General features: G+C 40.9%; 1 protein-coding gene across 1 annotated transcript in view; it reads right to left on the bottom strand.

Moving 5' to 3' along the window:
- Positions 1 to 14,414, bottom strand: part of PLCL2 (phospholipase C like 2) — a 252,714-nt gene that overhangs the window by 67,628 nt on the left and 170,672 nt on the right. Inside the window, exon 4 of the mRNA XM_088463343.1 lies at positions 12,880 to 13,083. Within this exon, the coding sequence (XP_088319469.1) occupies positions 12,880 to 13,083 (204 nt within the window). The remainder of the gene's footprint in view (positions 1 to 12,879; positions 13,084 to 14,414) is intronic.

Genomic DNA, 14,414 nt, shown 5'->3' with positions numbered 1-14,414 from the left:
CTCACAGTAAATAGATGTTGTGCGCGTCTATTCACCCAGTGGTGATCGGTCACTTTTCTTAACCCCGGGACACTGCGACCCACGTGTGGGGAAGGCTCAGGGCAGGGTTTTTATCAGGGCGGCGCAAATAGGGCAGGGTGCATTTTGCCCTTTTAAAATTGGGCAGGGCGCGGCGCCCCGCTAAAACAGCCTAGTGGGAACACTAGTAATGCCCCTTACACAGTATCCCATACACAGTAATGCCTCTTACACAGTATGCCGCACACAGTAATGCCCCTTACACATTATGACGCACACAGTAATGCACCTTACACAGTAATGCCCTTTATAATACATTATGCCACATGCAGTAATGCCCTTTATAACACATTATGCCACACGCAGTAATGTCCTATATAACACATTATGCCACACACAGTAATGCCTTTTACAATACATTATACCACACACATGTAATGCCCTTTATAACATTATGCTACACACAGTAATACCCTTTATATCACATTATGCCACACACAGTAATGCCCTTTATAATACATTATGCCACACACATGTAATGCCCTTTATAATACATTATGCCACATACATGTAATGCCCCTTATACATTATGTCACACTAATGCCCCATACACATTACGCCACACTGTATTGCTCTTTACACTATTATGCCATATTGCCCTTTACACTATTTTGCCACACTATAATGCCCCCCTCTCCTCAGCAACTCACCGCCTCTAATCCCCCCACCCCCAGCAGCTCACCACCTCCTAATCTTCCCCATTCCCCCAGCGACTCACCTCCTCCTGTGTGTCCCTCCAGGCAAAGAGTGCTCCGTTGTGTCCTGGTTCTGCAGGCTGCTCCGTGTCCCGGTCTTCAGTTCTCTCCCCTGTGGCCCAGAATACCAGGCGTGGCCACTATGATGTCACGCAGTGCGCCGCACAGGCATTCTGGGAAACAGTGGGAGGGTCTGAGAGACAGTGGGAAGGAGGGGATGGTCATCATGGTGCTGCCGGAATGATGGCTCAGACGGAGGCGCCGCGGCAAGCAAGAGCAGACGGTAAAACTGCAGCGGCACTCTCACACCGCAGCAACCCGGCAATAGCTCTGCTTGCCCGCCCCTAGAACTATCACTGTTCTGATGCCGACTATTGTGAGAAAGTTAAAGGGATAGTCTCATTTGGTCAACTTGTCTAAATATTATTTTTCGCAGAGGCAACACTGTACTGTGGAACACTACACTGGTGTCAGCCATTAACCATTCTACAGCTATTTGAAGGGGTTGGGTACTGGAAGCCAGCGCTTGGGATCCCGGTGGCCAGAATCCTGAAGCCGGCATCCTGACAGAGTTAGGATACCAACAGTATCCTAACCCTCTATCCCCGCTGCTTAAACCTAACCCCCCCCCTAGTGCCTAACCCTTCTCCTAACCCCAGTACTTACTGTCGGAATGCCGGTGCAGGGATTCTGACAGGTGTTGGGATTCATGCGCCAGCATTCTAAGTGCAGGAATCTGCCGGTATTATGACCACATCCCATTTGAGGTCATATATGCAGTATGTGAATTCTGCTTTGCATATCTAACCAGTTCTATGATCTATCAGAGATTTTTCAGGGTCTTCCAAATCTTGCCTTGACTTGAACATTTCCCCTTAACTTTAATTTCTAATTACATTTCTTATATTGGAAATTCCAGGCTGGAAGCATTTAAATATCCTGTTAAAGGCCGTCACTGCTTTGTAACTGGCAATAAATTGTTATATTACAGCCTTCAGTCAGCTGCTTGTTGTTGAGAGTAGATTCAAAATCCTTGAAAGTCAGACGGGTCAGAGTGTTTGTTTAACTCTGGAATTGTCATTTTGTTTAGTTTCAGACCTAACAAGTGAATTATGTTTTTGCATAAAAACAAAGCATTACTGAATCAATTAGAAGGGTGTCCAGCCTTTCCCCATTCTATTTACCAATTACTGTTATCTGTTGATTACAGATGTGTCCTCATACACCTAGCTTTTTTACACCATATGGCATGAGACGCTTAGCGTGACTTAGACGTTCCGCCACGAGTAGTGATTTCCAGACTTATTTCTGAATTTAGAGTCTTTGTCACATTGTAAATGCTTCAATGCCGCTTATAGTGTCTTGGGCATTTAGGATCAGTTTTTTTGTCACAATGGAGTTGGTATAAAGTAGCAGATTAAGCACAACACAGCATGGCACGATGCATGGTGCGGCTCTCTCGTATTGGTTCTCAGTCTTTTACTTTACTACCCAGGTTAACTTCCGAGTCACACACAGCAGCTGCATACAATGTCACCACCAGTGTCCCTGTGCATTATGCATTTATCACACATCTAAAGAACTCTGTGTTGCGCCAAATTTAAATCGGAAGAATAAAATGCGTTGGTAAGGGCAGCAAATGCGTCTGCTTTACTTATGGAACAGAAGCATATGCACCTGGTTTATGTCAGCTGGTGTAACTTTATAGTGATAGCAGTAGATGCTAACAATACAGTATACAAATCACACAAAATACAGTACAGTACTGTCTGTTATTGGATCTGCTTATCTCTGAATAGTCCGCAATTCCATATACATGTAGAAGCCCACAGCAAACTTATGACAAGTGCAAACACCCTGGTGAAGCCCAGATAAATCCATAACTGTGCAAATCTGAGTATCCTGCAAATCCACGGAGATGCATGTTGTCTCCTCGGCCGGCCTCAGACGCATGCGCAGTGTGAAAGAACGCAGATCCTCTACTTGTGGTACTGAATCAGGCTCACACCTACATACATACGAACTCACCCACCTGTCCTATGGATGGCCATGGGGTTGTCATTTTGCAAATACTGTATCATCCAATTTTAAAACTGTAACATTAAATTTATTTTTAAGTGTAATTTACTAACATTACTGAAAGGTACATACATTCAGCAATCCACACAAACCAATTCACTTTTATTAGTCTCCAGCAAATTACCCAATTATAGCTAATGTCTGTTGGTTGGGCTGTTAGTTTAGTCCCCAATTTCAGCTTTGAGCAATGCTTTCTTCAGCTGAGATGTAAAATCTTTTGCATCCAGTGGGAAATCTGACAACGGGCATCCAAGACTAAAGTGAACTAGCTGAACAGGCAAGCTGAGAGAATGATTCAGGTTATTAAAGGTCTCTATACAAAAATAAATCGCACTTGTATTCATCCACATTTAGCACGCCTAATGAATATACCAATCTCCGGTACAAGACTATAGTCCTGCTCATCTGCTGATGAGAAAGTGTAGAGGAGCACTCTGTGTGGAAGGAAGCAGACTCTCTTCTGTAAAATTTCAGAAATAAATGTTGGCAAAGCTAAAAAAAATAAAAAAATAAAACGGTACGTCACTACATCCAGGAGATGGACCAAGGATGCTTACAGTCAATGGATGGCAGACAGCAGTCACTTTGTTACCTACAGCACACCGACGATCATACAAGGCAGTCGCACCAAAAGAAACTTATCAGAGAAAATGACATCACACAACATGACAACTATTCTAGCTGATGCAGATAAGAAAAGTATCAGAATATAGGAGCAGTACATACAGAGGTATATGTACTAAGCTTTGGAGAGAGAGAAAATGGATGGAAATAAAGTACCAACCATTCAGCTCCTGTCATTTTTTTAAACACAGCCTGTAAAGTGACAGTTAGGAGCTGATTGGTTGGTACTTTATCTCCATCCACTTTCTCTCTCGCTAAGGCTTAGTACATAGACCGAATAGTCTCAATCCTGTGATACCGGCCACACAGCTGCCCGATGACTTTCCAAGGTCTTGCCTAGATTAACCAGTTCTACAACCACCTTGTTTACACCGATGACCTCACAGACTAACAGCTGTGGAGACACAAAATTTTAGGACTGTGTTAAAAAAAGAAAAGAAAAAAAAAGTATTTTGTAATATAATCATATTATTGTTGGATCTCATGTTATTTGTCTTCATGGGTATTTTATATTAAAAAAATACTGTACACTGCAGTCACTTTGCATATTAGGCAGCATCTGTGGCCACATGGTCTTCGTTACAGTTGTTGTACAGTGCGGAAGCTGACAGGACTGGAATCCATTTTAGGCATTTTTTGGTCTATTGTTGTTTTAAGTCTTAAATAAAGTGTTCTCTTTACAACCACAAGTTCCAGTATCTATTCTTACCCTGGCTGATTTCTACCCACAAACTGCAGATAACATTTCAAGGGCCTAGGTCGGGTCCTGCAAACAGTCTATAGCAAGAAAAGACATAATTGTCTATTTTGTTCTTATCCAGATACAGGGCGACAATAAAAGAAATATTGAAACTTATATGGCTTTGGGCAATGTAATAGTGTCAGACCCTTTACAAACTGCATATACATTTGGTGTTCATAAAAACAGTGAAATAGCTGAATACATGTTGAGGCATATTATATAGTTGCACTAGTAATCATAAGGGCTGTAAACACTGGATGATAAAAGTGAACGATATGAACTATATCGTTCAACGATATATTGTCCAATGTGTATGCCCTGAACGATCGGCGGTGCGCGCTCCCGCAGGTCGTTACCGATATCCCCAGTCATCTGTACATGCAGTCAAATCCGACCCCCCCTCTGTCATTCGTCGTGGCCGACATCGGCAAGTGTCTATACACTTACCGGTGTCGGCACCCCTGCCGGGCCCGCCGCTACCAATATCAGCTCATACACACATCTTGTGTGTATGAGCCAATACATTGCTGGATCACTTCCAGAAATTTGGGAGTCTCCTGGACATTCGGGAGAGGAGTCAGGTATGATTTAACAATGATAACTAGACTGTCATAAATAATCACATATGCCTACTGCTTCTAATTTGTCTGCTCTATATTAAGTAAATTTGGAGAACAATATTTTGGTGTAACCAAAAAAAGCTAAGTTCCAAAAAAGATATGGGTATGTGACATTGGAAGGGGAGACCGATTAGGTTGATTGGTTCCGCATACGTACGGAGGTAATTACGTTTCTAGTAGCAGGACTGTTATCGTGCTTTCCTTATAGCAATAACCCAGGTGGAGCCACACTAGAAAGAATTTCAATTACTTAGGGAATTAAAATCCCAGCCATACCTAGACGTGGATAATCCTGGTGCAGTAATGATTAAGCCTGAAAAGTTTGCGTCTGACTTTAGAAGATGCAGTTTAATTGAATATGCAGTTAGCAGACAATGTTTACCCTCACTGACCCCGTTCTTGGGATGTACCTGCACATATTAAAGAACCCCCGAATGTAAGAAGGAGGGATTGCAGCAGATATCTCCATATCAACTGCGGTCCCTCCATTTCTGACCAGCCGCAGCCCCCATAGAAACCTATGTCAGATTTACCAGGCTCCGGAATCCCCGCCAGCTAACGCCATCTTCAGATGGTGTTAGCCACTGTAGCCTATGGGCTACTTACTGCAGATTTAGCCGGGAGAAAGTTCCTTATGGAACCCTCCCTGGCAATGACCGCCGGACATGCATGGTTAGCAGATTGTGCATACACAGAACTGCTCCGCCTTTGCGATCATTTCACTTCTTACACATCGCAGGAATGGGCTCCGAAGCGATTAATAGTACATGTGGTCGATCTATAATTTCTTATTGCTGAGAATAGTGGCAATAAGAAATTATAATTATCGGGTCTACACCCCAATCATTAGTAAATATGACTCTAGGAGCCGTATTCAATTTGAGCGGACCCGCGATACTTTTTCGCCTCCCAGGACTTTTCGCCTACTTCGCATGTTTGCAGGCGGAGATGTATCACGCACGTGCCCACGTATCGTCGTATTCCATTTGAAAGTAGGCAAAAACGGGACCCAGTGAAACTTAAACAAGCGGAAAGTACTGTCAGATTTGGGGAAATCAGCCTGACACCCCTCAAAAGATGCTCTGACATGGGGGTTCCCTATGGTACCCCCTGATTTGGCTTGCTTAAGGTATTTGTTGTTTTTAAACGGGATCATTAGCTGCTAAATAGCGTTTTTGTATAAGTGGTGCAGAATAGTATTCAGGAGATTTTTTTGCAGAAAATAACTTATCCCAGCAATTTTGGGGTACTTGAAAATGGGGGCCAGCATATTTTAAAGTTGCTAAAGTTAAGTTTAAAAAATCGTGAAAAATCCACCTTCCGCAAGCCCCTGCAATGAAAAAAACACCTGGGGCATACTTGGGGACTAGTTTTTAACTTTGCCCCCCAACATTTTTTTTTTCGCCCCCAAATTCAAACTGATTTTTTTGGGGTGTTCTTAAGTCTTTTTAAAAAAAAATTTGACACAGTTTAACTTTGGGGGACTGTCTGAAGGCTGCACGGGGGTTCCCGCAATGTTGCACCCCAAAACCCCAATTCTGCACTTTTTTCCGCCTGCCATTCATAGGAGAAACGTTTCTGCCTATTACATTGCATTGACTTTCCACCTAGGCGAAAAGTCTTCCATATTGAATACGGAGTAAAGTCAAAACAGGCGAAAATTACGTCATCTGCGAAAAGTTTCCGCCAAAAACACGCAAAAATGGCTTTTTGCCTCAAATTGAATACGCGCCTTTATTTGAAAAATATACATATTGTAATCACATATGAAAGTGGTAAGGGGAATTGAATAGAACTCTATCAATGGAAATTTAACTGAACTGAGAAAGGACTTATGCAAAGGTCAATTGCCTGGAATCACATACAGACCCCAGTCTAATTTAGCATGAAATGTTACACAAATTACTGGCAGAAGGTAAGGATCAGAGGATCCACCTGTCGCAATTCAGGTACAAGTAGTATCACAGTTAAATCAGAATCTCTTTGCATTGTATTGTGTGCTGGGCTGGCATCAGCATTATTATATTGTCAGATAAAAAGGCCAAATAAAAACAAATTTTTTCATTGATTCCAATCATTTACCAACTGTATGTAATCCTGCCTTTACTTTACAGCACAATAGGTAGCAATAAACACTCTTCTCCTGATCATCTCAGCTTGTCGGCAGAGTGGAGCTGTACTTATTACATGAGGGGGAAGGAAACGCATACAAATGTGTCCTCAGTCGACTTTGCGCAGTCGCGCCAAACAGCCCCTCTTGGCACGCCTGGTCCTGTTAGACTCTGCTAGCGCTAGGCATCTATGTCTCAATGCAATGCAACTACGACGCACAGGGAGACTGTGCTAATTAATTTGATATGTGACTTGTATATCTGTGTACACCTGAGTGTCACAATCAGCATGCAAAGTGCTACAATGCAGCCGCCTCTGCTTTATTCAACACCAAGTTCCATGTCGCACACAGATATACAAGTGTCACATATCATATTAATCAGCACAGTCTGCTGGTGCGTCCTAGATGCATTTTCAGCAAAAAAAATGCCCGATGCTAGTAGAGCTGCACGGCACCTGGCGGCTCACTCATGCCAGGCTCATCGCGCTGCATGGCATATTGAGGCTAGAGGAGAAAGGACACATCTATAAAGGTGGCCTGATGCCAATAGATTCTAGCAGCACTGCCCTGATTTATGTAAGATGAAATGCGTACATCTACATGGGAACGTGATGGTTAAAATTTCAGGAGAGGCTTATTTTATTCCTATATAGCTTTTTTTTTTTTGCATTGCCCAAAAGTGGCCACATTTTTTTTGTTAAGATCAGTGCACCAACAGTTCTCCGAGATTTGCACTATAATAAGCTTTAGTGCCATCTACTTTTCATCTCTTCATTCTCAAACACCAAACAAATATTGATATGTGAAATCCACATTATGTACAGAGAACCATAATCAGTTTTTGTAATGAGGAGATAGATTTGAGGGAACACATATCCAATACTAGTACCGATCTGCTGATTAACATCAGTACATCAATATTTGCACAACATTTTACATCACAAGCGTGTCAAAACACAACAATTAAATTGCTCAGTACTTGTGCCTGTAAATGTATGGCATTTCATATTATATATCAGACTAAGAGACCAAAATACTCTCTAGAGCAGGGGTGGGCCATAAGCGGGCCCCAGCTGTTGTAGAACTACATGTCCCAGCACAGTTTTGCTATTTGGCCATGCTAGAACTGTTGCAAGGCATGCTGGGATTTGTAGTTCAACAACACCTGGAGGGACGCTTATTGCCCACCCCTGCTATAGAGCATGCAAATTAAACCTGGATAGGTAGCAAATAAAACTGCACTTTCCTGGATTTGCTAAATGACAACATGATAAAACAGTTTGATGTAAACTCTATGAAAATCTAGTAGATAATGACGTGTATGTGAGTTACAAATGAACCCCCTCATTAAATGGAATGACAAATAACGTAGTAAGAGTGCAGGTAAATGTTTTACTTCCCATAGTGCTACTGTATAACACTAGAATGTTCAGACTGTTGAGCAAACACAATGATCTATAAACCAGTGTGCTATGCAAACAGATGTCTATACACTTGGAACACTCTCACTGCTGACCTTACAGTATGTCAGCCATATAGGATTACAGCAAATGACTGGGCAAGGATTTTCAAATATCAATTTATCTTCCATTGTAGAGTAAAAATACCATATTATTGTCTTTTGAGGGTATATACGTTTTATTTAATAGAAGGATAATGCACTAGATGAGTTCAAATGTATCCGTCTGAGGATTATTGAAAATATAAGAACAAATCAATCTTGAAGGAAAAAAAAAGAAAGGAAAAAGAAAAATAACAGACATACAGTATGCTTTACTATGCTTTCTGCATCTTTTACATAAACTAAGTGCATTACCATTAGGACGTGAAAGACGATACAAGTAATTTTTCGCAACCAATTTGCCAGACTTTTATATATGAAAAAGAAGTAGCGGTTTCAAAGGAAATTAACTGGGACCTATATAAATGAAAATATTATAATTTTTTTATTTTTTTTGTATTTTATTTATTACCAGTTATTGCTATAGCGCACACATATTCCGCAGCGCTTTACAGAGAGTATTTGGAGAATTCACATCAGTCCCTGCCCCAGTGGAGCTTACAATCTATGTTTCCTACCGCATGCACAAACACATACGTACACACAAGGGTCTTAAATTTTATCTTATTGTATTAACTGACATGTATCCTATAATACATTTTGTAGGGAAGTGCAGGGCCAAAAGCATTGGGAATAAAAATGGGAGGATTAATGAGTAGAGAGGGGAAGAGTCAGGGAAGCTACAGACGTGAAGCAGACAGACCTGAATATAAGCTTCTATGTAGGTGGCCTTCAATCAATGACACTTTACTTTTATCAGTGCCTCTGGCTCTTCAGTGTTACAGAACCACAAAGCACAGCATGTCCTGCCAGAAGGCAAGCTGGAATTAGCTGTTTCTAATTAACTGTAGTGCAATAGGTTACACTCACACACTGCAGCCACATAATACATGTTGAACAGTCATCACCGAGAGAATGGCTGTTATTCATGCACTATGGGCCAGTCTTGTGTGTTCTCCCCCAGGCTAAAATGTACCAGCTAGCCCATGGCCAGCATGATACTAGAGGAAAACACAGGCTACATACAGCTACTGTTCCAAGCTGAAAGATAACCACAGGAGTAAAATGTTAAAAGGAAAGAAATGCCAGTCGCTACTAACAGCTTTATTACTGGTGCCTGCTAATGTTGCTGCCTTACAATAGTCACACACACTTTTTTGTGACCATCGGCTACAATTGTTATTCTGCTACATTATGTATCAAGTGTTAACAGAATGTAATGTGTGTACACACCTGAATGATGGATCGGCCAGACGCATGACGACCCGACCGATCCAACGATTTTGTAAGTGTTCTGCACAAGCTATATGTGAATACACACTTACCAATCGGCCGCCCGATATATCTGGCCGCAGGAAACAGTTGTGACATCATTGTCGCTGGTTTCTGCAGACAGCATATGGGTTGGTCAGTTGATTGCCCATACACACAGTAAAATGTACATTATATATTAGTGTTAATTAGCCTGGTAGGTCAGAAAGAACAGTTTAGGGAATTCTGTAATTGAGGGCAAAAAAAATACATTTCCAAACACAAAACTGCAAATATATCTGGAAGTCTCTCATGTCTTGTGGGTTCCGTTTTGCAAAACCTCCAACAGTTATATTGCTATAGAGACAATTATTGGGAAACCCAGCCATGGATTGGAGAAGTAAAGCTGAATGTAAAAGTGATCAAATCTACAATATGTGTGGCTACAAAAGAATAGTACCAAAGGCACAAATAGTTAATGGGGAATGTGCAGGCTGTTATTCTGATATGTACTGTAAGTAATTAGAAAGTTATGCTAGTTTAGCCAACACCGCACAAGAACACACTAGCTCTGGGTCCCTCAAATGATGCACTAGTTACATTGATATGGTGATAGAGTCACACCTTCCCATTCCCCTGTAGACCTCATGAATTAAGAGAAGACCTCCATGAGCACAATAATGTAATCCTCAATATTGAAATATACTGAGCATAAATTAAGATCAATACAATATATTTTACTATTTTGCATGGCACGAAATGTAAAAGAGATTGGTTTGATTCAAGCTAAATCTCAGTCAGGGAGATATGAAACATCAATTCTCTCATTTGTAGCAGGGAAGCCATGAGAAATACTACAGAACGTTCCTAAAGCTGGGTACACACCTTTGCGATCACTCCCGATCAGACAATTACGGTGTCACCAGCATGACCTCCCTGCGAGCCCTGTACATATGGTGCTAGAAATATATTTTAGCATGTACGAGCTTCTATGGAATCGGGAGGTCAGGCCGAGAAGTATTAACAGCACATAAGATGTGACCTCCCGACCCAAACTGTTGCATTAGCGCTAAAAGCGGATTATCGGCTAATGCTCCCACAACGGACCTGCATACACACCTATACAATCGTCAGAAAAGGCTGCACATGTGCGTGACTGTTTAACCCGGCGGTCCTAAAGATGGCAAGAGCGATGCAGTGACAGACGGCAGCCATCTTAGATTACCACTGTTTGTTAAATATTGAAAGGATGACATATCCCCTTTTGTGAGTTCTAAAAGGGTTATGTATTGTTGTTAAATGGGGCTCTTAGTATTATGGATTGAAAGAGTTACATCCGTGTTTGCCAATGATGATTATATAATAAGGGACGGCAGTTAACTCATTAGAATGATTTCACTGTTATGTACTTTAGTGTCTGGGCCGTTATGTAGCAGAATAAATTTGATGTGAACACTAAACTATGTATATTGTGATATTGGAGACTATAGATGACATTTTCCTCCCCCTGCTAGGACATTATGGCTAACCCTACTCATATTAATAAAAGCAAAAATAAAAGAATAATTCTCTGACTAGAATATTGTATGTCTAGTCGTTTCAGGGGTTCTCTAACCCAATGGGGGGAATTCAATTCAGTGCGATGTTGAATAGCTGTGGGAGGGAGCTCCCGAAGCTATTCAATACATTGTGCTGTTTGGACGGGCAAAGGATTTCTTCTCGCACCCCCCTGGGGATGCGAGGAGAAATCCGACAAAAGTGCCGGGCGCGCAGCTGTTTTACTGCTTAGTGCGGCGTTAACAGCTGCTCGCCCGGCACTTTAGTCAGTGAATGCTGGTTCTTGCGCCTTAACACCCTTGTTAAGTCGCGAGAATCAGCATTCTCTGACATAACAGCGCACTGAATTGAATACCTCTGGGAGCTCCCTCCCGGCGTTATTCAATTTGCGTTGAATTGAATTCCTCCCAATGAGTTATTGTGTCCCCCACCATTGAAATTTGTTAAAACTGTATTTTTATTTATAACCTGCCTGATAACCATCATTCCAGCTAATGCTAGCCAGTGTGTAGACACATTTCTGTCGCCTGCATGGGTGATTCGATGGGTCAATATACCTGCATCACCTGTCTCCCTGATATAGTGTACTTTGCTATATGTTAGTCAATTGATGTTTGGTTCCACTATAAAGTGATATCAAAGAATATGAGGAAGGGCAGACGATCTGCCAGGATACATAAGTCTACATTATATAAAAGAGATACAGCGGTGAAGACCCAGATCCAGTATAAAGCCAAAACTAATCCATAAATAAACCACTGTTTATTTAACTATAGCAACACTTTTCTATGCAGTAACTATCAATCAGGAAGATGAATTGGTAGAGCTGTAATAGTGGTGACATAGAAATGTGAAACTGATAGATAATCAGATTAATATAAAACAACAACAATCAGAATTAAAGTATCTGTTAAACATTGTATCTCCAAATATGTGCATATAAAATTGCCTTTATCAATTTATAAAGGGACAAGTGTCCATTGATTTCAATTACATCATGATCTTATCTCTTTAGATGATATAGTTTATATTTGGAGATACAATGTTTAACAGATACTTTAATGAAATGTGTATATTCTTTTAAGATCGAGTTCTGACTGATTTCTTTCTGCCATTTCACATTAATTGTATAGTTAATAAGCGCAGAGTCTATTGTTGTTGTTTCATATTGTTCTAATATTTATGTAGCTTTTCACAAGCTCATAGAGATTCTGCAGCTAGAGTTATACTATTGCTCTATAAATATAAGATCTACAGAGATTAACTACCGAACAGCGCTGAAGCTATTTTTCAGATAACCAGATTAGCAGCCCACTTGTCCATAGTCTCAGTCTCTCAATGTAGAGGGTAACTGCAATAGTGATAAAGTGCAATTCTCCACATGAACGTGCCAAACTATGATCCTGTTGGAACAATCATCTAGTTACACTTAATAAGTAAGGTGTCTAATTTCTGGTGATTAACCATTAGATGTGGTTTCAATAGGCTGATAAAATACAGTAACCATGGGGATTTTTGCATAAAAACAAAAACTAAACAATGGTGAATGATATACTCACGGAGTCATATGCTGTTAAAATCCTTTTCATGACCTCTGGAACTGTGCCTTGTAGCTCCATTGTTGGATACTGATCACTGAGGTTCATGACAAAAACTGGGGTGTTGTCAGGTCCAGCTAGTCGGGTTGAAAGAGCCATTATACACTGCATAAGATTAGCTACAGGAGAGAGTCCACACAACTCTTTGAATGAAACAACCGCAGTCTGTGTGTACAAAAATAAAGCAAAAACAGTTGTTATTCCTTGAAATTAGTGTTATCTAGAAAAGTATATAAGACATGTCTGACCATATTAAATGCTGCTTGAATGAAAAAAGCTCTAATCATATGCCCTGTGTTTTATCAGTCTAAGGGGAAGAGTTGCCAAAACTCTAAATGGGACAATTAAAGGTGTTGTCCATAGCAACCAATCAGATTGTAGTTGTAATTTATCTAGTGTGTTCTATATAATGAAGATTAGAGGCTGATTGGTTGCTATGGACAACACCTCCACTTCTTCTCTTTAGGAGGTTTGATACATCTTCCCTTAAATACCAAAGAGGATGAATGGACCACCTTATATTTATATGTATATTAAAAAAACAAAAAAAAAACTTCACATTGAAGACTCTACAATTACTCACAAGCTTCTGTGTACAATGGGAGTAATCAGATGTCCTAAATTGGATTGTAGCCAACATTTTCATTTAATGCAACAGTGTCTTAACAGCAAATTGCACAGGCTGAACAGAAACCCACTGCTCCATGTACATTTGGATCTGGTTATAAAACTATATATTTTTTATGTTAGAGCTGCCTGTAAATTGTAGCTCCAATTTGAAGTTAGATTTACAATCCTCTCTGTGTCAATCTACAGAACATTATCTTGTTCTAACTTTCCATTAATGGATTTTACTACAATACAGATCATCCTATACTTACAAACCAGGAATGACCTCATTATCTGCATCATTCTGCACATTTTAGGACTATTCCTGCTACCTTGAAACATGCTTTCCAACATTTAATGTTAGGGATTGGAACGATTGCTGATGCACAACCGCAAAGGTGACTTGACCACAGGTGCTGGGATGTGACCAGCACTCTTTGACATGTTCCAACCCATTACTTATGATGGTTCATGCGAACTGGTGGCGGCTGGGCAACTGTTCTGATTTGTCTTCGAGGTTTACAGCAATGGTGATCACTATGAGAGTTTTGGTGATCACCCCGTGAGGAGGATACGCTTTACTTAGGACCTCTCTAGGGGCCATTGCGATGCATACCTGCCACGTAAACCTTAAAAAGTGTGCACCACACCACCCCTCCTCCAGCCCGCCCTCCTCACACAGGCACCACCTCTTCCTGTCCCCAAAGAGGCTCCTGCCAAACATTGTGACAGATATACCCACGCTAAAAGGAGGAAGCAACTTCAGAATGCGTCATGGAAATATGCACAAATGAAACCGGGTACATCAGCTAGTATTATAGAAGTATCAAACCATGAGCTGAATTAAGTCTGAATTATTTTCATTTATTTATTTCTAGAGATGGAAT

This window comes from Taudactylus pleione, unplaced genomic scaffold, assembly GCF_031769625.1.
Source record: "Taudactylus pleione unplaced genomic scaffold, aTauple2 ptg000053l, whole genome shotgun sequence".
In the NCBI taxonomy this organism is placed as follows: domain Eukaryota; kingdom Metazoa; phylum Chordata; class Amphibia; order Anura; family Myobatrachidae; genus Taudactylus; species Taudactylus pleione.
The sequence above is the reverse complement of the archived record's forward strand: the minus strand, read 5'-3'. Positions and strand labels throughout refer to the sequence as shown.